This window comes from Vidua macroura, chromosome Z, assembly GCF_024509145.1.
Source record: "Vidua macroura isolate BioBank_ID:100142 chromosome Z, ASM2450914v1, whole genome shotgun sequence".
In the NCBI taxonomy this organism is placed as follows: domain Eukaryota; kingdom Metazoa; phylum Chordata; class Aves; order Passeriformes; family Viduidae; genus Vidua; species Vidua macroura.
The window spans coordinates 50,113,554-50,136,945 of record NC_071611.1 but is presented as its reverse complement, the minus strand read 5'-3'; the positions used below and the strand labels follow the sequence as shown (position 1 = coordinate 50,136,945).

Sequence of the window (23,392 nt, the reverse complement as noted above, 5' to 3'; positions counted from 1 at the left end):
TGGGCCTTCTCTCATGACTCACTCTCCAAAGGCAAAATTACAACTCCTCTCCGTTCAAAAAGCTGGTCACAATCACATGGAAATATATGCTGAGCATTTTGCACAGTGATTACCAGTAAGCTAATGGTTTGCTGATTTAAAACACAGATGTGTCAATGTCATGGTGAAGGTCCTAATTTAAATCCTGCTGATAAAAATACTGTTCTGTGCATGACGAAAAAAAAGAGATGAATTAAGAAAGAGAGATTAAAAGTTAAAGAAATTAACTTAGGTGGGAATAAAAGCGGGTAACTAAAGGTCTGGGATGAATGCCACAGGCAGAAAGCTTATCTCATTTGACATAAACATCTTGAATCTTCTTACTTCAAATGCATCACAATGTCCCTGGAGTAGGTCAATTGCACAAGTGAGAAAGGAAACAGAAGAAAAGTCATTATACACATGGTCTTTGTTGCCTGATTTTCTCTAGGCAAGAATCAGAATGCGTAAGATCACAGAAAGACAATGCTGAGGAGCCAAAGAAAACAACTGGGCCTTTTGTCTGCTACATTACCGCAGTTCTCGACTGGCTCACACTTCTCCTGTCTGTAACATGCAAGGAAAATGACTGCCTAGCTAAACCTTCAGTGATCCAGATACATGACCAATTTTACTTCCTGTATTTGTGTGGCTTGAAGTCTTGCTCTACTCAAGAGCAGCTGTTAAGTCCTTTGGCAATTGCGCACAGAAATTTTGATGAACATTTGAAAATCCTTTTACAGGCCACAATCATAATTCATTCTTTTTTAAAAATACATGTGGGGGGAAAAAAGATTGTGTTTTCCATTGCCAAAACGATTGACACTAATCTATTGCAAACATAGCTTAAAAATGTAACAACCTGATAAAGTAAGAACTGTTTCCAATTTTATAATAGCTATCAAGAAAACAATGTTACCAGAATCTAACAAAGCTGAGAAGTTAGCTGAATCAAACCGGTCCAATCTTCCTCCTCAAAGCACATAAATTTGCAAAAGATGCCCTTTGCTTCAAAAGTATCTATCCTGAGCTAAGCCAATGTATAATTTTTTCACAGTGTGTTAGTCAAGAAAGTGTCTATCTCAAAGGCCAATGAAAACAGTGATAGTTTTGCTGGACTTTGTTCCCTAAATAAATAAGTAGATAGCTGCAAAATATTAGGGATAATCTACACTACCATGTACCTATATTGTCATGATACTGCCCTCCCTTCTGCTGTCAAATCAGAAGGTGCAGAAGGAAGGAAAACACTCTTGAGATTATATGGCTTTCTTAGCAAAGTGGTGTACTACTTTCTTTTTAAATGGGAATACCCCTAACACTGTTATTCTTCAGTAACATAAATCAGCAGGCAGCCCCACTATCAGTTCTTCAACAAAAGTATTCATGTGCTGTCCTGAAGAGAACTCTAAAGGCAACAGGTTACAAATCAGAAAATTGTTGGAAGCATTGCAGCATTTGAACATCCCTAACAGCTCTCTCTGCTGATCTATTTCAAGAAATGGGTGAGGCACTAAAATCTGCTATTTAATTGTCAATTTCACCACAAGAACAATCTTGTAATGCAAATACTGTGAAACAATATGCAAAGCACCTGAATTAAACTCTCCTGGAAATCAGAGTGCAGAGACTTAAATTCCTGCCCTGCATAAGCCAGATCCCTTGGATTTTGAGCAAATTTACAGAGGCTTGACTGCAATCTTACCTCCTTTCCTTTACTGATTACTTCTGCTGCTACTGCTTCAGAGGAACAGAAGAGAAACCCTGCAATGCCACAGAGCAGAACACTCTTGCTGCCTGTTCCAAGCAAAGGTACTTTTACTCCAGACAACAATCAGCCTGATAAACCCAATAGAATAGCTCTGTAACTCTTCAAGTCAAAGAGAACAGTGACATAAAATGCTGCAGAGTCATGATTATGTGTCAGTATAACTCATCTGTCATGGAAGATACATTTTCAATATAGTAACAAAATTAGGTTTGTTGGAATGTTGCATTTGAGCAAGTCTGTATGGCATTTACATACATACATATATATATATCCTAAACTAGCTTGGAAAACCATTAGAATACTTCAGAGAGCAGAAACCATAGTGCAGGTGAACAAAATGCAGCCTCTTCTGGGATAGAAAATATAGCAGGCATTTGGCAGTGTAACAGCTTAGGAAAGGAAAAGAGACTTCATCAACCCATTAAATGAACATAAGGAAAAAGTATGTACATTTGCACAACCTGGAGCCTGGCCAAGTTATCAGTGGACAAGTATTCCTCCCTACTTGTTAATACTTTTTCATACAATACTTACCAAGAACTGACAATTTCTGAGCAATGATGTGGTTTTGGCTTTCCATGCTGAGCGTACCACAGCACAGCTTTTACTTTCTTTAACTCCTGATGTCTTCAGTAGCAAACATTCTGGTTGCCCATTAATTTCACAGGGACACTGGAAGACACATGCTGTTCTAAGGATCCCTCTCCAGAGGGGCTGCAAGAGGCAGCAAAATGAAACATTGTCAGAAGTAGCAAGCAGCACAGTCTTGGTGATCCACTAAGAACCACTGCACAGATATCCCAGCAGTTAACTGAAAAACACAGGCCCCACACCTGAGAAAATTCAGCATGACACTAACAAGCAGATGTAGTTGACAGGTTAATATCACTAAAGAAAATTTTGTTCTTAAGATGATTACTGTGCTAAATTAATTTTCAGTGGGCCATTAGAAGAAATAGTCAGGCAACTCTAACTCCTCACACCACACACACTTGTCCTGCATTCGCCAAGGCTTATGTCCTCTAATGCAAGGTGTTTTCTGACCCTTTGTGCTTGTTGTAGTGTACAGCTACGCAGACAGAGCAAAAAGCTTTCTGAATTTGAAATGGGAGTTTCTGTTTCCTAAACCTAAAGCTGGAGTTTCTATTCTGTATTTTTACGTGTATTTACCCTTCTCCCTGAAGCTATTCCCATTGGATTTTACCTCTAATGTATTCATACTGGGCATTGTTCTATTGGTTTCACCTTATTTCTTATTTTCCCCTATAAAACCTGTAACTCAACCCCAGGCCGGGGTCACTTGTACGTGCAGCGTTCGAGCAAATACAATCTACTTCGGACGACACACAAGTGTCCAGTCTCTTGAGTCTCTTTATCCCGGTCTTGATCGCGCTCTCTAAATAGCTCTGTCTGTATCAAACGAAACCACAGAGGAGCTTGTCGCTTCTCTCCGGCTGCTCCCGGAAGCGCCTGGCCCGGGAGCCCCGGGAAAAAGGAGCCGGGTGAAAACAAGGAAGTCAGAGAGAAAAAGTGACAGTGCTGACTTATGAAGCTTGTACATGTACAACAATATTCTCAGTGCATATCAGGACATGATTCATAAAAGGAAAGCCATTTCAAGTAATTCTGGAAAAGGAACCAGAGTACACAGGACTTTACGCTCACAGGTGACATTACTTGCCAAGAAATTTCAGGTCATATCAGCAGCCAGACACACACAGATTCAAACAAAGGAATACAGGGAAGGCTGCAGAAAAGTTGTCATTGACTGACAGGTTTTGGGTCCAGCATAATTCCAAACCAGGAACACAAACCATATAAAGAGAATTTGAATATTTTGATTGCATATGCCCCTTAAGACTTATGTTTACTGTTAAAGTATAGGCCAAAGATGCTTGGATTTACAAGGCACTCAAAACCTACTACTGTCTGTGCAAAAGGAGCTACTATAATTTACACAGATTATTCCTGTATGTCATTAATAGATCAGATCTGACTCTTCAGATGCCACAGGGCTCATCCGGTACCTGAAAATCAAAGAAAGCTTAGCCACTTGAAAATAAGTCTGGAAAATCAATAAGCAAAAGTATCCTACCTCCTTCAAAGAAAAATAAAATCTAAGCAGAATAAGAATATATTAATGTCATTAGCAAAGGACAGTTACAGAAACAATTTCAAAAGGTGCCATAACTTGACCTGCACCAACCACTTTTGCAAGATACATTTAGGGCTAAGTAAAATTTTGAAGAAAAATAATTCAATAAACATCAAATGCACAATTGGATCAAAAGTTTTGGAAGAGAACAAATAAAAGGGTTATTTTAAGACATAACTAGCTAAAAATGAGTTAATTCGCTCTATCATCAAATTCAGCTGAAAAAGGGAGGCACTCTGATTTCACTGGAGTACATTTTTCTCTTTTATGGATTAATTACAGGGTTAATACAAACTGAGTCCTTCTCTAAGCTGGCATCCATAATTCAATTCTGAAGTAAGGCAACAGCAAGAAAGTTAATTGTTCCATTTCCTGCAGTAGCACCTCATGAATTCTTAGATTTTTCTTGGACGACCAATTTAGTGGCCACTGAAGCTGAAGTACAATCTATTTCAGCATTCTCTGGGGTGTTGCTCTTTATTCTTTTAGCTCACCTATTCATAACATCTTGGCCTGCTTGACTTTCTTTGGCAGTAATTCATTTGGCAGTTGAGCCATTTTCTGCTATTTCAACTTAGTGGTCAGGTGTATTGCATCATCAAGAATAATCTGGTGCCTTCAGTGTATAAGACTTTCATAAACATCTCCCACTTTCAAGATCACAGAAAACTCTTAAAACTTTCCTACTGCCCTTTACTTTATTCCTTCAGGGAGTAAAGTTTCACCGTACTCCTAGAAGTTAATGCTGTGTATGGCCTCAGATTGAGATTGTCCGTTGCCCTGAATCATGTGCTGCCTGTTATACATTCCCGGCATCCACTGTAAGGCTTATCCAAAGATAAGTGTTTTTGCCATTCACACAGTCACATGATCAAATCATTAATAATTTCTGAAGATTTAAAAGCTACTCCAAGCTTTTCCTTTTCCTTTGAGACCACCAACATTAAAAGTAAATATTATGAGAGTTCCATGCTTCTTCTTAAGAAAAAAATAAAAAGAAAAATCCAATTCAAAATGCAGATGATGTTAAAAATCAAGTGAAATATAAATTGGAAGCTTTGTGGCTAACTCTCTTGGAATAACCATATTAGAAAAAAAGCAGTGCAACTTTGTTATGCAGGTATCTTTAATCACCATTAGATAATTTTACAGCTTGTCCCTGGTTAACAAGGGGAAATGAGCCATTAAAGATGCAGTACTAAGAAGAAACCATCTGCCAAGGCCTGCAGAGGCTCGCTGGCTGAATTAGTTGCTGGGGTCTGCAGCTGAGAGGCCTTGTACTCATGTCGTTGTCTATCACAGTCAACAGGAATTAACAATAGGAAGTTTAAAAAAGAAAGCACTGTTCATTTCACTCCATAAAGAGTATTGGAAGTTCCCCTACTTGTCTTTTTGGAATCATATTCTGATAAATAGACTGTTAGTCAAAACTTTACTCATGGGTAACAGAATTGGTGGTGGAAGTTATCTGGCTGAATAAATCTAGACCAGATGAATATATACATTATAGAGGAGAATGCTGGGAACATATAGCAGCTAAGAAAAGAGAAAATATAAACAAGAGAAAGATATTATTTGTTCTATTCTAGAAGAAAATATTATGAAGAAAAAGAAAAGCAAAAATAATCTAAAACTAGTAAGCCTGATCTTCAGTATTCTGGTTTTTGTAGTCAGGCATTCTACAATGAAGGCAATTTTCAGTTTTAAGAAATTTAAAATTTATCTGGGATTTGATTAATAATCTGTATTTCCATCCTATCTTTTTCTCTTTGCATACAAGACATATCATCCAAATGTATTTTCTGAAAAAGAAAGTGTGTATAAGTAGCTACACTCTGAGAGGTTTTACGGAAATGGATTTTGCTTGCCACACCTTCTGTTACTCCTCCCCGAGCCACCTGCCTGTGTCTCCCAGCAACTGACAGCTACGCGGCCTCGAGGGGTTTTGGAAGAAGGGGGTTGACATCCACCAGATACAGCAGAGGACATTTTGGCAGGTCAGATTCAGGCTAGTTTGCCATCTGGGGTTATACCACAAAATGCCATTTAAAATGTAACTACATTTTACTACATGCACATCAGAAAATGTAACACTTGTTCTAAGTGACAATATTATAAACATTGATGGAAGGATTGCAGTTAGAGGACTGCAATGAAGGGATGAAGGCTTTTAAGGAAGGAGAGGCAGGTATGGTGATGTGGGGAATACCCTGCTTCATGTGGGGAATAATTGGGAGCATTTGAAATGCAAACACCTCTGCCTTGGGGCAGGACAGGAGTCAGTGAAGAACTTCTGCATCAAGATTAGTGGGCAGACCAACATGGGCACTGTTATGTTATGAATGTGCTATGGCTTGTCTGCTCAGGAAAATGTAGGTAATGCCTTCAGCAAATAAGCAGAAGTTTTCACTGCCTCTGGTTCTCAAGGGGAGCCTTAACACTGTTAAGATCTCCTGGAAGGACAGTCCAGCAGGACTCAAGTAATCTAGGATTCTTCTTGAGTGCATTGCAACCTCCTGGAACACATGATGGAGGAGCCAAGAAGGAAAGGTACTCAGCCAAGTCTAATACTTAAAGAAGATGAAAGAACTGTTGGGAAACATGAAAGTTAGAGGCTGCCTTGGCTGCAGTGACTATAAAGTGGTGGAGGGAAGATCCTAAAAGGAGATAAGAAGACAGAAATCAAGACCACAGCCTTGGATTACACAAAAAGCCATTTCCATCTCTTCGGGGGTCTGCCTGGAAGAATGCCATGGGATAAAATCCTGTGGAGAAGAAGGTTCCAGAAGGGCTGGCTGGTATGAAAGGATCACCTCCAGGAGCTCAAGAAAGGTCTGTCCAGACAAGTATGAAATAAAGCAGGATGATCTTCCAGGAGACCTGCATGGATGTGCAATGAGCATATCGCTCCTAACAGGAGCTGAAATCTTGGAAGGTATGTGAACAGCAACAATAAAGGATTTTACAAGTAAACAAATTGTAAAAAAAAAACAAAGGAAAATATAGGTCTGCAGCTGAATGGAGCATGGGAACTGGAGACAAATGACACAGAAAAGTCAAAGCCTTCCTAGGCTCAGTCTTTACTAATTAGATTGGCCTTTAGAAACCCAAGGCATCTAAGAACAAAGGAAAAGTATGGAAAAAAGAATAATTACCCTCAGTGGAGGAGAACTGACTTAGGGGAAGGTTAAATATATCTGACATCCATAAATCCATGGGGCTGGAAGGGATGCACCTGAAAGTGCTGAGGGAACTGTTACTACAAGGCCACTCTTGATTACCTTTGAAAGGTCATGGTGATCTCATGTTCCTAGAAACAAGGAGAAAGCAAAGATCACTTCTATCTTCAAGAAGGCTGACTTGGAAATGTGGGAAACTCCAGGACAGAGCCTCACCTCAGTTTCTGGGAGCTATTGGGAGAAAATCTTCCTGAAACACATTTTCAAACACATGAAGAACAAGAAGTTTATTGAGAGCAGGCAGCATGTATTTATGAGGGGAAAACACACTTGTCCAACCTGATAGCTTTTACAATGAGGTCACTAGCTAGGCAGATAAGATGAGGAGAAAAGCTGATGCTCTTTAACTTGACTCCAGTGAAGTCACCCTATCTCTGCGATCACAGACAAGCTGGCAAAGTGAGGGTTAGAAAAGTGGACAATGGCATGGATTGAAAGTGGGCTGAGCTGCTGGGCCCAAAGAGTTACTACCAGTGGCTTGAAATCCAGTTGGAGGCAAGTCAGTACCTGTGTATCTCGAGGCTCAATACTGGAGCCAATACAGTTTAACGTTTTCACTAATGACCAGGGATACTGGGTCAAAGTACACCCTCAGGAAGTTTGAAGATGACACAAAGCTGGGAGAAGTGACTGATAAACCATGAGGGTGCAGTGCTCTTCAGATGGACCTATAGAGGTTGGAAAAATAGGCAGAGAGAAATCTTTTTAAGTTCAGCACAGATAAATGCACATTACTACTCCTGGGGAGGAACATCTGAGGCACCAGTACATTCTCGCAGCTGAGAAGCTTGAAGCAGCTTTGCTGAGGAGAACATTTGTGTTCTGACAGACCAAGCTAACCATAGGTGAATAGTATGCTCTCGGGTGAAAAAGGCCAACAGCATCCCTGGCTGCATTAAGAAAAGCACTAGCAGCAGGTCAAAGGCAGTGATCCTTCCCTTTACTCAGCCCTGGTGAGGCTGCACCTGAGTGCTCAGTCCAGTTCTGGCCTCCTCAGAAGAAAGGCTTGAATTTAACTGAACAGTGCCAAGTGCAGGACCCCAAAGATAATGGATGAAGAAATTAGAACATCTCTCATATGCAGAGAGGCTCAGAGGTAGGACTATTCACTTTGGAAATAGAACACTCCGGGGATTTTATCTATGTATATAAGTACCTGATGAGAGAGAATGAAGTTGAGGGGGTAGATTCTTCTGCATAGTCCAGCTGGCAGGACAAGAGGCAACTGGCACAAATTAAGACATGAAATACCACCTGACCACAATAAAATGAGTTTTTGCTCTGAAGGTGGTCAAGATCTGTAACAGGTTGTCCAGAAAGGTTGTGGAATCTCCACTCATGGACTGGACAACCTGCTCTACATGGCCCTGCTTTGAGCAGGGAGGTTGGCCCGGATGATTTCAAGAGGTCTTTTCCAGCCCAAAATATTCTGTAACTCTAATTTTGTCCAATACAGCACCAAATATGAGGATCAGTGCCAGAGAGCTCACTGTCTTACCACGCTGCACTCACAGCCTTTAACAAGCACCTTTACACCAGAGCTGCTAGTGTGTGATATAAGCATCATCACTTTAGTAGGTGAGGAGGCCTGTTCCCATCAACCAACCTGGAGTTGTACTGTACAGCTCCTATCTAAACTTGTATGGCTGTAAGAGTACTCTGACAGAATAGCTCAGGTACCAGAGCTAGACCAAATGCTACAGATTACAGGTATCTTGACAGGTTCACAGAGCAATTCCTTCCCCAACAAGAGAGGAATGGACACACACTTGCACTGTCAGAGCCTAGAGACTGGAAACAGATTCAGGGATGCAGACAGCTTAGGTACATGCTCAGCCAGGTACCTTGGTGAAGGCAAAATATGTCTTTGACACCAGACAGGTTGTTTTCTCATTGTTGGAAGAGTGAAAGCAATGAGTTATCACTGGAAACATTTGTAAATATCTAGCTTGTAGTCTGGGGCCAGAAATTTAGCAGGTGACAGTTTACATTATTGCAATATGTATCACGCAAGAAGACTGAAAGGACTTGTTCAGTTTAAAAATTAAGTATTTCAAAAGTCAAACTATTAAAAGAAATATGGACTGAATTTTCTAAAGGAACAGTATTTTAACAAGACCTTTAAATCCATTTGTGGCTTCCATAACTATATATATCCTCATGATCCTGAAAGGAGCTACAGCTCGTTAGTTGTTACTATTTCCAGTGAGCTTTTATGGGTTTAACTACAGGATAAAGCAAGAGTTGAAATAGCTTTTAAAAATGGCTGCATTTCTTTCCATGATTGCTGCAGCTGCCTGACACAAAACTTTTTGTCAAAACAGAAATCCATTTTTGCTGTGCCATGCATAAACAGGGTTTGGTGCACTACCATAGAATTGGTGTACGTCTGAGGATCCCACCTGTTCAAGAAATTTTCTGTGACCTTTAGAACAGTTTTGGCTAAGCAGTCACTTAGCCAAAGTGCTAATTGGCACTCACTGCAAGTGGTGGAAAGAACTGTTATGGTTTTTTTCATCTATTTTTTTTGTTCTGGCCTACACACTCTGAAATACTTCCAATGGCAGAAATCATTAGTATATTGCTCCCAGTTATGCCATAAAGAATCAGCCTGTCTTAGAAAGGTTTTATAAAAGATTCAGAGTTTAGATTCAAAAAAGTCACTAAAAGTCAATGATATTTAGAGCCTGACTCTGTTTCCCCTATATTTATGAAACCATGCCTGGTGATAAAAAATGTCAGGGGAAGTTGCACTGCCAACAAAACAGAATCTTGATACAATAAATACAGCTTTTGTTAATGAGCCTATGGAAACACACATACAGAAAAACCTGCTCAAAAAACATCAAGGTAGGTTCTGTTGTCACCAGTATTCACTTTGAGAATTAAAAGATTTTTACGGTTTATTTAAAGAGGAACTGTTAAGACATATTGTGAATGAAATGAAAAGAAGTTTTGTGTGCTTCAACAACTGAGGCCTTATAAGAGGCGACATGCTAGAGTAAGCTTGGGCAGATGACAGGAGAGATTAACAAGGAAAACCTTCATTTTAGTTAAGGCTATATTCCACGTGATAATTTTTTCATCTTGAATACATACAACATTGCTTGCTTTATGTCAAACTTCTCAGCTCACATGCAAGTAGCTGAATCTTTAGAAACACATCCTCAGTGCCCTGCAACCCAATTATTTGCAGGACGCACAAACTATGCAAAACCAAAACTTTATCCCAATGCTGGTGGCAAGTGTCCACATGAGTAAATAATCCTAATTTCTCTGAGTCAACAAGCTTCAGTTGTGTTTGGGTTTTTCCCTTCTTTTCTCTTTTTCTGCTGTTGGTTTCTCAGAAGACAATGATATTATTGTATTTTTTTTTTAAGTTTCTTGACACCTTTTGCCATGTCTTGCGATATTTACAAAAGTCTGCAATCTCTGTGGCAAAAATATATCCTGTTAGTTAACTGATATTCAACCAGCTCCAATTACAACACAGCCTGAATACTAAAATTATCATTGCTTTTTGCTCAAAAATTTTGGGTCTGGCTGTGACTGCTACTGTGACATAAAATCTTTGCAACATATGCCTGTCCAAGGACAATTTATCATCTGCTCTTTTCTTTGCCAGGAAAATTCATTGGCAGAAATTCTCAGTGCAGTCCAAAACAGTAGAAAATTGAAATGCATAAAACAGGGAGTCACCATGAAGATAAAACAGTAAGATTGTAATTTGTAAGATTTTCATTCTTACCAGAATTCCCCAGGTCAAAGAGTATTTTGACTCCTCTAAAACAATCTCTATCATATGGATTGCTGGAAATGGGGAAATACCATCTTTCCCTTTCCCTTCCTTACATTGAACAATGAATGTTCCCTGTTTGGCTGAAGAGACCAGTTGCTTCCTTCTGCATATTGTGTATTTACAGGGATCTGGAACCAAATGTTCAAAGAAGTGTGATCTGTGTAAATAAACAGCTAGGCAAAAATCTTTTTGTTTGATCTACAATTTTAATTCTCCCAGAAACTGCATTAAGCATTCTCCTGGAGGGCTAGAAATGCTTGGGATATGGAGTCTTTCTAAAGCCTTTCAGTTTTCATTCTCTTTACTCTAAATGCATATACACAGCTAGGAGTTTAGGAACTGATACTCTTGGTACACTTGGCATCACTGACACTACCATATGTTTGTGACTTGTTTCTAGATCCACAAACAAACCACTGTGCAATTCAAGAAAAATAATTTTTACTTAGAATTTCCTACCTGAACAGCTACTTATACACTATGTAGAACACTTTGAGTACCTGAGATTTGGCCTTCAATTTGACAAGTGAAATAGTAACATTTACCATGCGTTATAGGGCTCTTGAACAACTACATCTCATTAAAAAAAAAAAAAATCAAAAAACCAAGCCCTAAAAATCCAAAATGAAGACACCCATGGTATGCAACTAATTTTAAAGCACATAAATTCTAAACAGATGCATTGTTATAATACCTAAATATTCACTGGCACATTTCTAAAGATATGATGTCATCCAGCATGTGGTTTGGGCATACTTCTGCTGCTGAGTGTTATAGCCAACTTCAGGGATTTGTCTATTAGAGGACTGATTTTTTTTCTGTTAAGTCTGGTTAGAGTCAATGCTGTATAAATAACAATCACTATTATTTCACCATGTTAATGTTGACATTATACATTCATTGGTAAACTATAATGTTTCTCAGTTCACCTGAACATCATCTTTTTAAAGGAAAAGGTACTTCTTTCCCTATCCAGATGAGAGGTTAGTCTATCAAAACATGCTGTTCCCTGTCCTCCCTTTTCCCCTCCAACTTCCAATTTACTTTGATTATTCCCTTCTCAATTTTCTCTGATTCCTGCTGATTACTTAGCAACCATCTTTTTGTTTCTAAATGAGTCAAAGTACCACTGATTCACATTATGAGAAGGAAATACAAGTTTCCACTGTATATTTTCAAGCATATGAAACATTGCCTTTCTGAAATTCCTAGACATGATTCACTGTGAGATGGAAATAAAAAATCCCGTGTCAGCACTGTCAGTAAAGCCGGTTTCACTCCATACTGTTTCTGAGATGCTCTCAGCATTTGTCAGGTCTTTCCTAATCTTTGAGTTTCCTGCAAGTGTTATTTTCTGCTCAAAACAGTCACTGAACAGGCATCACATACACCCCCTATTACAAGGATTCTAAGCATGACTCAGAGGATTTTCTAAGTGAAGCAAACTTTTGGAAAGGGAGACACATGAAACGAAACACTACAGAGATCTGTGTTTCTAGGAAATTCCTATGTTCATTTGCACATGGAGTAAGCAACTACTGTGGAAAATAATCTGCTGGACAGCATCTTGGGTGAGTCTTCAGGGAAAAGGGAACATTTTAGGCCTTGGCCTTTGTGGCTTTTCTCTACTTGGAAACAATTCTTTCAGATTAAATGTGTAATGAAGAATTGTGCAATGACTTGCAGTTTCATATAAACAGTGTCAGGCATTGAAAATTATTTTCTATTTCCACAGTCCATAATATGGACATGTAAGTTTTGTGGCACTGTAACTGAAGAATTTGTGCTACAAAGGTTGTTTATCCCTGTGACACAGAGCTTACAACTCAGCCCAAGAATGACTGTCAGGCTGCAGAGCCTTTCTCTGGGAAGCCTGTCATTAATATGAGTTACCGGGTAGTAACAGTTGCCTGGCATCTCTCGGTCACTGGTTAGGCACACAGAACCTACATTGAACATCAGCGTAGGAGAAGTAAAGTTTATTGCCTCAATACAGCTTATGCAGACCTATCAATATGGCTTGCAGAAGGTAACAGAGAAGGCAACTATTTACATTATTTCTTTTACTCATCAGATCTGTTTGTAGATCAAGCACTAGGCCCTGCCACAGATACAAGATTGGCCAACATCTTTTGGCTTTGAACAGCAAAAGGCATATGAAGGATGCACATTTTGTTCCCTGTTTCACTGCAAGCAGTTTATGGAATGTGTTGGTTGATGGGTTTCAGTCAAAACTGCTCAGCTTACAGTCAGTTACAGCATTAAGAAGAGAATGAAAGAGAATGATTAAATTCCAGATTCTGTGGTATATCTGTGCAATTCCAGTCAAATAGAAAGTAGATTTTTATGGGGGTAATAGCTCTGCACTTATGGGCAGATTGGAGACTGTAGATTAAATTCTACAGGGCTTAAAAACCATGATCCTGTAAAGTTGTACACCTCCCATGAACAGCCACAGGATCATTGTTTAAGGAGCAAGTAAGCAAGTCACATAGAAAGGCCTGCACTGGTGTACTGAGAAAACACAATGACAATTATCAAGGACTCACCACCAATTAACACTCACAACCTACAGACATGTCTTATATTGGTCATATTTATAGAAGTGTTTGCATTGCTGCTTTGAAAATTCAAGGCTTCTGCTTTGATTTTTCCAGGACACTGAAAAGGTGCAAGAGGGCATTTTATGCTTTCTTGGATAGACCCATAAAGGCAGAAGGAATAAGCTACCAGAGCTTCTAAGTTTTGTTTAGGTTTTCTGTTTAGGTTTTAGGTTTTCTGGCACATAACTGTTTGCCGTGCTAGAACCATTTGGCGTATCAAAGCAGGAGCATAAGCTGGTGAGTATCCATTTTTGTTGAGTTGTTTTAGTGTTTTCAGTTACTTTATTGTCTACCACTCAGTGTAGATCTATGTATATTTCAAAAACTCTTCTGCTATTTACTTTTTGAAGTTTCCATTAGCTAGGATGTTGTAGAAAACATATCTTGGGAGTATTACAGTACTGCCCGCTAATATGAACAATTCTATGCTTAAACTCTATTTTTGACAGGAAAAAAAATTTCTATTTTTGACAGGATAAAAATTTTCCATTTAAACAGGGAAAAAATCATTACTTTAAACTCATTACTGGAACATTAAATGAAGAAATGTGTTTTACAGCAATGTCACTAGTATTTGTGTACACAGCACCAGCTGTGAATCCTGTGTGGTGCCAATAGTTTGGCAGCTAAGATGAAGGCACAAACAAGCTCTTTTCCCATAGTAAACCAATGACTTGAACCTGCTTTCAAAAGTAATTCAGCTTTTCCTGAATGTAGCACATAAACTTAAATCTGCTCTATTTTAATGAATGGCTGAATTACTCTGTCACAGTCTTGTGGAACCATATACAGCAAACCTTGGGTCTCTTTGCAAAGGACAATTCGATTTGGCAAAAAAAGATAAGCAAAAGTTAGTCAGTAAAAAAATTTATTCCTGTGAATCTTATTTTGTTTATGTTCCAAACAATGAACCAGCAAAGTCATTATGATATGTAAATTCTTCTCCTACACACATTCTGCCTTGTAGCCTGTGGCACAAAGTCTTTCTTATAAGGTTTCACATAAGAAGCTATTCTTCTTGTTCATCACAGGAAGGAATTCTCACATCACTGCAGAATGCAGAGTGCTCAGTTCACAAAAACCCACTTTCCAAGGTAAAGCATGTTCAAGGTATCACATTTCCTACACTTTTTGAGTTGGGCACAAGCTCAACCCCAGCATGCCTACTTAAGCATTGTAGACATCAGATGTGCTGTGAAGGTGGCTAAAGAGAAGAGGTCACAAATTCAGTTAGGGTAGGAGTTGTCGTCGTGGCATTGCTGATTCTTTGAGAGGCTAATATAAGTAGTGTCCCACAACATAAGTACTGACAATGTGCTGGAAAGTTGAATTCCTCAAAAACAAGGGATATGGCAGATATTGGACAGACCACTTCCTACATGGGACACCACTTCTTGCGGATGTTCTGTACTTTTTTCTTCCTCCAAAAACAGCATCAGACTGAGCAGAAATCCTGAAACCTTTGCAGAGCCAGTGAACACATTCCTCTCCTCTCAAATTTTCCCTCCACCACCATTTATACCACCACTTAAGTTGATTTCCTTTTATTTCCCTCAAGTTTGAGAAATGGAGAATGGAGGAAGAAAGCCACTGAGACCTGCTTCTTAGTCTGCTAGCAAAAGTGCTTTTTAGCCCTTAATGACTACCATAATACTGAAAACATGTCACACAAGGCATCAGACTCCCAGTACACATTCTCCAGGTGAGACAGCCTTCCTTCATACTAGCAGTGCCAAATCCTTCTCATGAAAAAGCAGAGAATACACTAATAGATTTACACTTACTTTCTACTGCGCATATTTTCTTCTACCATCAAAACTAGATTGCAGAATGGGTTAATTCATATGTCTGAGCTGGCACTGGACCTTTATGTACCTCAAATGCTACACATAGCAACAGACCAAGGGGGTACACTGAGGAAGATATGTCAGTGATATGGCTTCAGGACTAGACTACTAGTCTAGACTACTCCTAAGCTTCAGTCTCTATTATTGTCTAAGTAGAATACCTAAACTAATCAAGGCATTTTAGATATCAGAGACAAATAGGGAATCAAATTCCTCCAAGATATAATCAGTCAGCAAGAAAGTAAGGCAATGCTAAGAAGACCAGATAGCTAACTGCTAAACTGCATCACTCACCATCCAGATGGACTTAATGCAATTTTTATCAATCTTTTGTGATGATACTCTTGAAGCATGCTAGGTTTGCGGGCTGGTTCATATGCCAGCTAAGGTTACTTTGAATCACCTGTTAGATCCTGAACCACAGGGGCAGGAAAAAGGTGTGAGGAGGAGGAAGCTCAAATATGTAATCTAGTAGTAAAATATCTACCTGATATTTTCCAAGCACATGTATTTCAAGACACCAAACTCTCTAAGAGCATAGTTGTGCTGCTGCTGTAACACATATATAAGCACATAATTCATAACGTTTAATAACTGGAAAAAAGCTGTAGCCATAGAACAGTCTGTGTTTTGCAGCATTTTCTTTATTTCATTGACATAAAGAATAATTCAAAGCTCTTGGTAGGCACATGCATGTTGAAGGAGTAACCAAGAAAGGGCAGCAACAGGGGCAAGCAGATAAACCTTACAAAATAAAACCCTTCTACAGACCAAATTCATCAATAGTGTGACAGGTGCAAAGATCAAGCAGAAAGTATTGTTTGGATTTTACACTGGTCTTCAGGTGGTAGATTACAGCTATATGCATCCAGCACTGGATGACTGAATTACTGGTTAACAGCCAGCAATCTGACCCCTCCCTTCGGTCTTTGGCAAAGCTTTGTCTTAAAAAAAAGGAAACACACCAGCTATAGAGATTGTATACTTTTTATTTCGGGGTGGGTGTGCATGAAACAATGGCAGTTCCTAGATAGTGCAATTGCAACAGCTGCAAAAAAAATGAACAAAAAGTGTGTGCAGGAAATGCCAGGAAGTACCCCTTTGCCCACACTATAACACTTCCTCATGCTTTGGAACAGAGACAGACAGACATAACTGTAAGAAAAGAAAACTATAGAAAATTCTACAATAACAACTGTAGAAAATTCTACAGTACCACAATATTAGTAGGAAACCATAGAAAATTTTGAATCATGTCTACAAGGGCCCTCCAGAATCTTGATCTGCTTTTGTAGGTGCATTGTTGTGATATACTGGGCTCCTTTCTCTGAAAGCAGCATCACACACATGCTCTGTGCAAAACCTGAAGCTGCTAGCTACCAAAATTTACTAGTCAAACATGGAACAGCTGAAGTATTGACAAAGATACATTAATTTTTCAACTGAAGTTCTAGGCTTTAAATATGTTTGAAGTATTTTTTTTTTTGATCAGCCATAACTAGGCTACTTGATTACATTAATAACTTTTAAAATCCTCCTATACAAGAACTCTCATAGCTTAAAAGTGATTTTGTACTTCCTTTAAATGTCAAACTGTGGTTTCTTAAACTGCTTAATCAGATTTTAATAAATTTAGCTCTTTTAGTTCCTTAGGCAGCCTGGCAGTGCTGAAATTGGAATAAAGAATCACAGAATATTTATGGCTAACACTGATTTTGGGAAGTCAGCATCTCATCAGATCAGGTTGCTTGGGGTGTTATTCTGCCTAGTTTTGAAAACACTGAAGGATGGAGATGGCATAATCTTTATTCCCTCCCAACTACTTTATTTTCTTCATTGGGAAAAAAATTCATTATGTCAAGCCAGAAAGAAGTCAATTTTCTGTTAATTTCAGCAACATTTTCTGTTGTTTGAATATCTTCTCATTTCAACCTGTGGACCTGATGAAGAAATCATGTGGTGATGTTCTTTAGCCTGTGTTATGCTGGTGTTCAGATTAGAATAAGTTACATAATGCCCTGTGGCCTAAAATTTCTGTGTATCTTTCCCAGTGACTCTTACAACAGAAAAAACCTCAGCATTCCATTCACTGACAACTGAATGGAATCCCAACAAGACATAATTACTCTCATTTTAAGGCTACAATGAGTACAGGAAAGAACCTAAAGCAAAGGAATTTATCAGGTTTGGAAATCAGGATTTAAAGGGTGCACAGAATAGAATTCTTCTGTGACAATTCTTTCTAAGAATTATTTCTTAGCTCATTTTTTGAGGTTGCCAAAACTCATATGGTAAAAGCTGACACAGTTCAACAAAAACTGCATCTTTTCCTAGGATTTACTGCTTTCCACTCCAAATTATTTCTTCAGACTGTTTAACAAAAGCTGAGAAACATATTCCTTGAAAAGTGTTAAACAGTGAGACTCGTAGGTGCCCTAAAGAGCAACTAGTACTTACCAAAGAATTTACTCTAAAGCTAAATAAACCACAAACACACTACAAAAAATCATGCTGGGGATGTATAACTTCACTGTACTGGCTGAGCAGGCACACAGACTCTCCCCTGTTCTATTACTGCATTCTCACCCATTGAGGACTGAGACAGATCTCTATGTGGTTACCTACAGAGCTTGTTTCCAGAGCTGTCAGCCTCTTACATGCCTTAAATCCACTTAAATAGATAAAGAAATTGGTAATAATTACAAGAACATATTCATGCATACAATCCTCCACAGATGGTGAGGCTATTTTACAAAAACAGTCCTTTAAGTTTTGCTATACAAAGAAGTAGTCTTGATATTCAGCACCTGCTTTTATCACTTGCACACAATTCTTGACAGTTCTTCTTTTTCCAAGCAACCAGTTCCCTGTAAGTGGGAGAGTGGTTGAGGGATGAGGTTCTTTACCAGAAAATTAATAAACCAGAAGGACAGGGGAAAGCAGAAAGGAAATACCAGACCACAGGATGACTGGTAAGAGACCAGAGGCTATTGTGCCAGTATAAACACTGACAAGGTTAAATATAACATTTATAACAATTTATAACTCAATTGCATTTGTGGTTTTTTGTGGGGTTTTTTTTCTTTATTTTTTTGTTTTTGTTTTTGTTTTTTTTGGGGTTTTTTTGTTGGGTTTTTTTTGTTGTTTTTTTTTTTTTAACCACAAAATGAAGATCCCACCAAACCTGGCTATCCCTACTCTGAAATTATTTTCCTTGAAACTAGCTCCTCAGTGAAAGCTGCACTTAACCACAGTTCTTGAAATCCCTCTTTAGACAGTTTGCATGAGACATGCTAAATGAAAGATGAAAAGTTTAGTAGGATTAAGCTGAGAAAAGTGTGTTCAGGGTTTCTGTGAACAGCTCTTACTAATCCAACTCTGGATCTCCTCATTAAACTTATTTGCTAATGAAAACATCAGCCCAAATACCATCCACTGGACACATTTTTTTTTTCCAGAACAATAATCTTTAGACTAGAAAGATTCAAAGCAATGAAGCAATCTCTAAGTTACAGCCACTCAACACTTTAAAACTGCTGTTCTATTAGTAAGGTCATACATAAACCTGTTTTGTTTTCTGAGTATATCATCTTTCAAGATTTATTTCAGCTGCTGTGAAGAGTGAACAATTGTCATATTCATCAACATTATATGAATGAAAATAGAGATTTTAATTAGTACTATGCCTATGGTGCATAGGCTAACCAAAAGGCTGCTGCAGAACAGGTAAGAATAAACATTACCTAACACAGCAACAAAGGTTCCCTCTCTGATCACTTGTGAAATGCAGAACAGGTAACAATACACATGCTCAGTGACTGCATTTCATTCAACAGCTTTATAAGCAGTACTCAGATAGGTTGACAGGTACTATCATATCCAAATTTGGGACTGATACGAAAATCAATCCAAAAGATTCTTTTTAAAGGCAACTTACCCCAGGAACAGATCCAAACTTCCCTTTGAATGTTTTGAGTCCCTAAGTAGTGACTTGCTCACATAAGAGATACCCGGAAAACCAAATTCAACACAGCATATATCTGTCCCTGAAGTGAAAAGTCTAAAGCCTCCCAAACAATTTTATGAACAGTTTCATATTAAAAGTGGTAAATCAAAAAGATAATGAGAAGTATGCAGGGGGGGGCAGCATGGTATCTGCAACAAAGGCTGAAGAGGAGACAAGACAGAAATAGGGGTACAAGTGCTGCTCTAATAATACTCTAAAGGTATCTAAGAATCTCTTTACGGGACTGTCCAATCATCTAAATCTGTTATATGAATACGGCACAGTCCAATACAAGCAGACATGTCCCTTTCCTTTGGATCAATTCAGAGTGAGACAAAGATTTTTATGAACATTGGGCTTTCCTGTTTTGACTTGTATCAGAGTCCAGCCCCATTTTAGAGACCAGATGTTTTTCCCCTTCGTCAGTTGCCTCATGTTTGATTTAATTGACAACAGCAGAAGCTGCTGGCAGTAGACTGAGAGTGTTTACTGATGTCATTCTTAGCTTACAATAGGTAAACCATCAGTACAAAAGTTCCTTCAGAAGTATCTTATTACAAATATAATGATGGAGCATCTAGGGCTGAATGCCTGTGGGCTAGAGATTATTAGTTGGTTCAGTAAAACCCATCAGCACACCAGTTGTGCTACCTGCTCCCCATATCTGCTGACAGACAACACTTTTTACATCTGCAAACCACACAAAACCAGAACAATATTGGAATACTCTAAGGCAGAAACTTGGTATAACAAAAGCCTGCAGAAATACCAGTGGAAGCAAAATCACCTACTTCTTTGCACCTTCAATCAATCTCCAACTCCAAAAGTCATTTACCCTGAAGAAACAAAAAGCAACCAATGCTTGAGAAATCAAACCCATTTTTACTACGCAATATATATGATACTGCTTTATAGAGACCCTGGGGGGCATTTCCCTGGTTTAGGGAGACACAAGAAGCTTCCCTCCAAAAGCTGTTAGACCCCATTCGCTCCTTTCCCTGTTCTATGGCTGTTCCTATGTCCCTGAGCCACTCCCTCCCTATTCCCTGATTGGCCCTAATCTTTGTACTGCCCAGAGACCAGGTTGACCGCCCCGCCCCACCCCTCTGGACAGGGCAGAGAGAGCTGATAGATGTGTGTGCTGGGGAGCTCTGAACATCTCACCATGCAGCGGAATTAAACATCTGTGGATACCATGCAAAGGCCCTTTCTGTTTCTTTACCCTGGATTTTACTTGTAGCAGTTCAGGCTGCTACACTGCTTCTTCTGATATCATCCTTCTTGCTGTGCGGTCAAAGTCCAGATTAAAAATGTAATTAATGCATCCTTTCTACCTATTAAAGTAGAACAGAAAAGTGGTAGAAACTATGAAACAAACCACAGGTTTGCCCAGATAAATAGCCATAAAGTCCAAGTGTAAGGTATTTCAAAGGTCTGGAAACACTGATAGACACAGACTCTTGATGCATGATCCACCAAATAGTCACAGGCCCTAGCTGTCTATAAACTCCAAAATATTGGATGGAATGTATCCAAACATATGGCATTCTTCCTGTTTGTTACTCATCTGGGCCAACTAATATATAACAACTTACATTTCTTACAGAAAGCTCCCAGCTTTTCCATTTGAAAGCAGTAAATCAGGACCCATTAATTAAAACTGCTAAAAATCATGCAAATATATTTCTAAAGCATATCTTTTTTTGTTGTTGCATGTGGCCACAGCTAAATATTTATGCTGTCTACACTACACAATGCACTCTTCCACTTTCAGCAAGGATGCTTCAACTTACTTGTGCCACTCTTCAGAGAGAATATTATAAAAGGAAATTTGTGAAGCTGTTAACAGCTCTCTCATCTAGGCTGTCTGCTTAAATAATAATAATGCTTATTAATTATATGTAGCACTGAAAACAATACTTTGGAGAATAATTCACTTCAGAACTTGTGAGTTTGGGATGAGAAATCAAGAGAGGGTGGGAGGGCTAAGTTCACTGCATTCTTGATTCTCCACTGTCTCATACATAAATGTACACACTATGAGAGCAGTTTGACTAGTTTCGCTTTCCATCCATTCTGTATCTGTCTAAGTAGCTGGACAAAGTGCAAAGTCATACAAATTTGACTAGTTTTCAGGAAAGTATTAATGCAATGCTGATCATTCTCAGTGATTAACCTGAGAGGCTCATCAGGGACAAACATTTAAGGCTAACAAACACTACCATACCTAGAAACCACAGTTAACATTTCATACACTGCATAGTATTTCTGATCCCTCCTCCTTTTCACCTGCTGTTCAACAGCTTTTATGTCCCTAAATATGTGGCAAGAGAACATGCTTAGTACAAGAATGAAAGGCAGTTTATGCTTTAGGACTTCTTCCTTACACTTACCTACACTTGTGGGAAATATATCCTCATTGTTGATTTGCATCTCGATCCAGTCCATGAGAAGATTCATATATTGGGGTGCTGGCAATGCTGTGGGCTTCTTGTACTTCAAGTCATCTTGCCACCGGTACTCATACTTCGGGCCTCCAGACATCACTGGGCAGGTCCTCTCCGTGCAGAACTCACAGATAGTTCCATAAATGAGGTTGATCCTATTGAAGAAGTCAACAACATGAACAGCCACCCAGTCATTCTGGTCTTCTCCACTGGGCAACTGCACAGCTGCTTTCAAGTCCACACCTGAGTTGAGAGATGCTTGGGCACGTTTGTGAAGTTCAAACCTCTGGGTTCCAGGTTCAAACTTGCGTTTTGGGCGGAAAGTCTTATCTTTATTAAAGACTTGCTTGAGTGCTATGGACATGTCTGCTAATCTTCTGCACCGCAGTAGCTGGCAGGAAAGTCTGAGATTTAATGCAAGTATCTGAAAACAGCTGCTCTCTATCACAGGCTTTCCAGGCCCTGCTCTTTTTCCCAGAGAAGCTTGTATTAACTTCAGAGCAATTTATTAGCTCTTCCTCTTGAAAGTCTCCCTGAAAGGCTTCATTTCCCTAAGGATACAGAAACAATACACATCAATGGCAAACTCAAGTCTGGTACTGTCAGTTTGCTACTGTTTTACCAGAATTTTCTAGCAATTATAAGATGAAAAATAATATGTAACAAGCTAGCCTTAAAAACTGCCCAACCCCTAACTTGAAGATTTAATTTTTTTTCTAAAAGTGCCGCATTTTAAGATGTATTAAGGAATTAACATCTCTATTCTTTTAAATATCTACCCAAATAGAGGCTCTTAAGTTATAAAGATGAGAATTCAATAAAACTTGTATGATCTTCTAATTTTAAAACCAAATTTTCACTTTGCTACATTTTCACAGTAATTGCATAACAGTGCACTGCACTCTTTCTTAACAAAAACTGATAAATCTGTACATGAACATGATGATTTTCAGTTACAAAAAAATTATCCTTAACTCCATGTTGCTAAGAAACAAAACTCACCTAAAATCATGTGGGAATCAGTGCAGCCCCTTAAATTAACTGCAAATAACTTAAAAGTGACAATTTAATTGTGAATATTGTCCAATTATTTATCCTATAAATCTGTAATCTTGTCCTGAAATGGACCTCCAGCAGCTGTAGGACCCAATCCATTAACTTTAAAACACTGCTTCACATGATTATCAGAAAAGCTAAGTGTATGAAATAACAGCAGAAGTCTACTTTTCATTGGTTTGAATCAAAACACTCAATATGGCAATACAAAGAGTGGCATCTACTACAGCTGATTATCACAAAATTACCTGAGTAGGAAGGGACCCATCAGGATCAAGTCCATCTCCTGGCCCTGCACATGACATCCCCAAGAGTCACAGCATGCGCCTAAGAGTACTGTCTAAACACTTCTTGAACTCTGCCAGGCTTGGTGCTATGACCACTCCCAACCACTCTCTGGGGAAAGACCCTTTTCCTGACATCTAGCCTTAACCTGACATAAGTTCATGCC

General features: G+C 38.9%; 1 protein-coding gene across 1 annotated transcript in view; it reads right to left on the bottom strand.

Moving 5' to 3' along the window:
* Positions 1-22,249, bottom strand: part of MOB3B (MOB kinase activator 3B) — a 44,528-nt gene extending 22,279 nt beyond the window's left edge. The window contains exon 1 of the mRNA XM_054003128.1: positions 21,832-22,249. Within this exon, the coding sequence (XP_053859103.1) occupies positions 21,832-22,249 (418 nt within the window). The remainder of the gene's footprint in view (positions 1-21,831) is intronic.
* Positions 22,250-23,392: the final 1,143 nt, after the last annotated feature.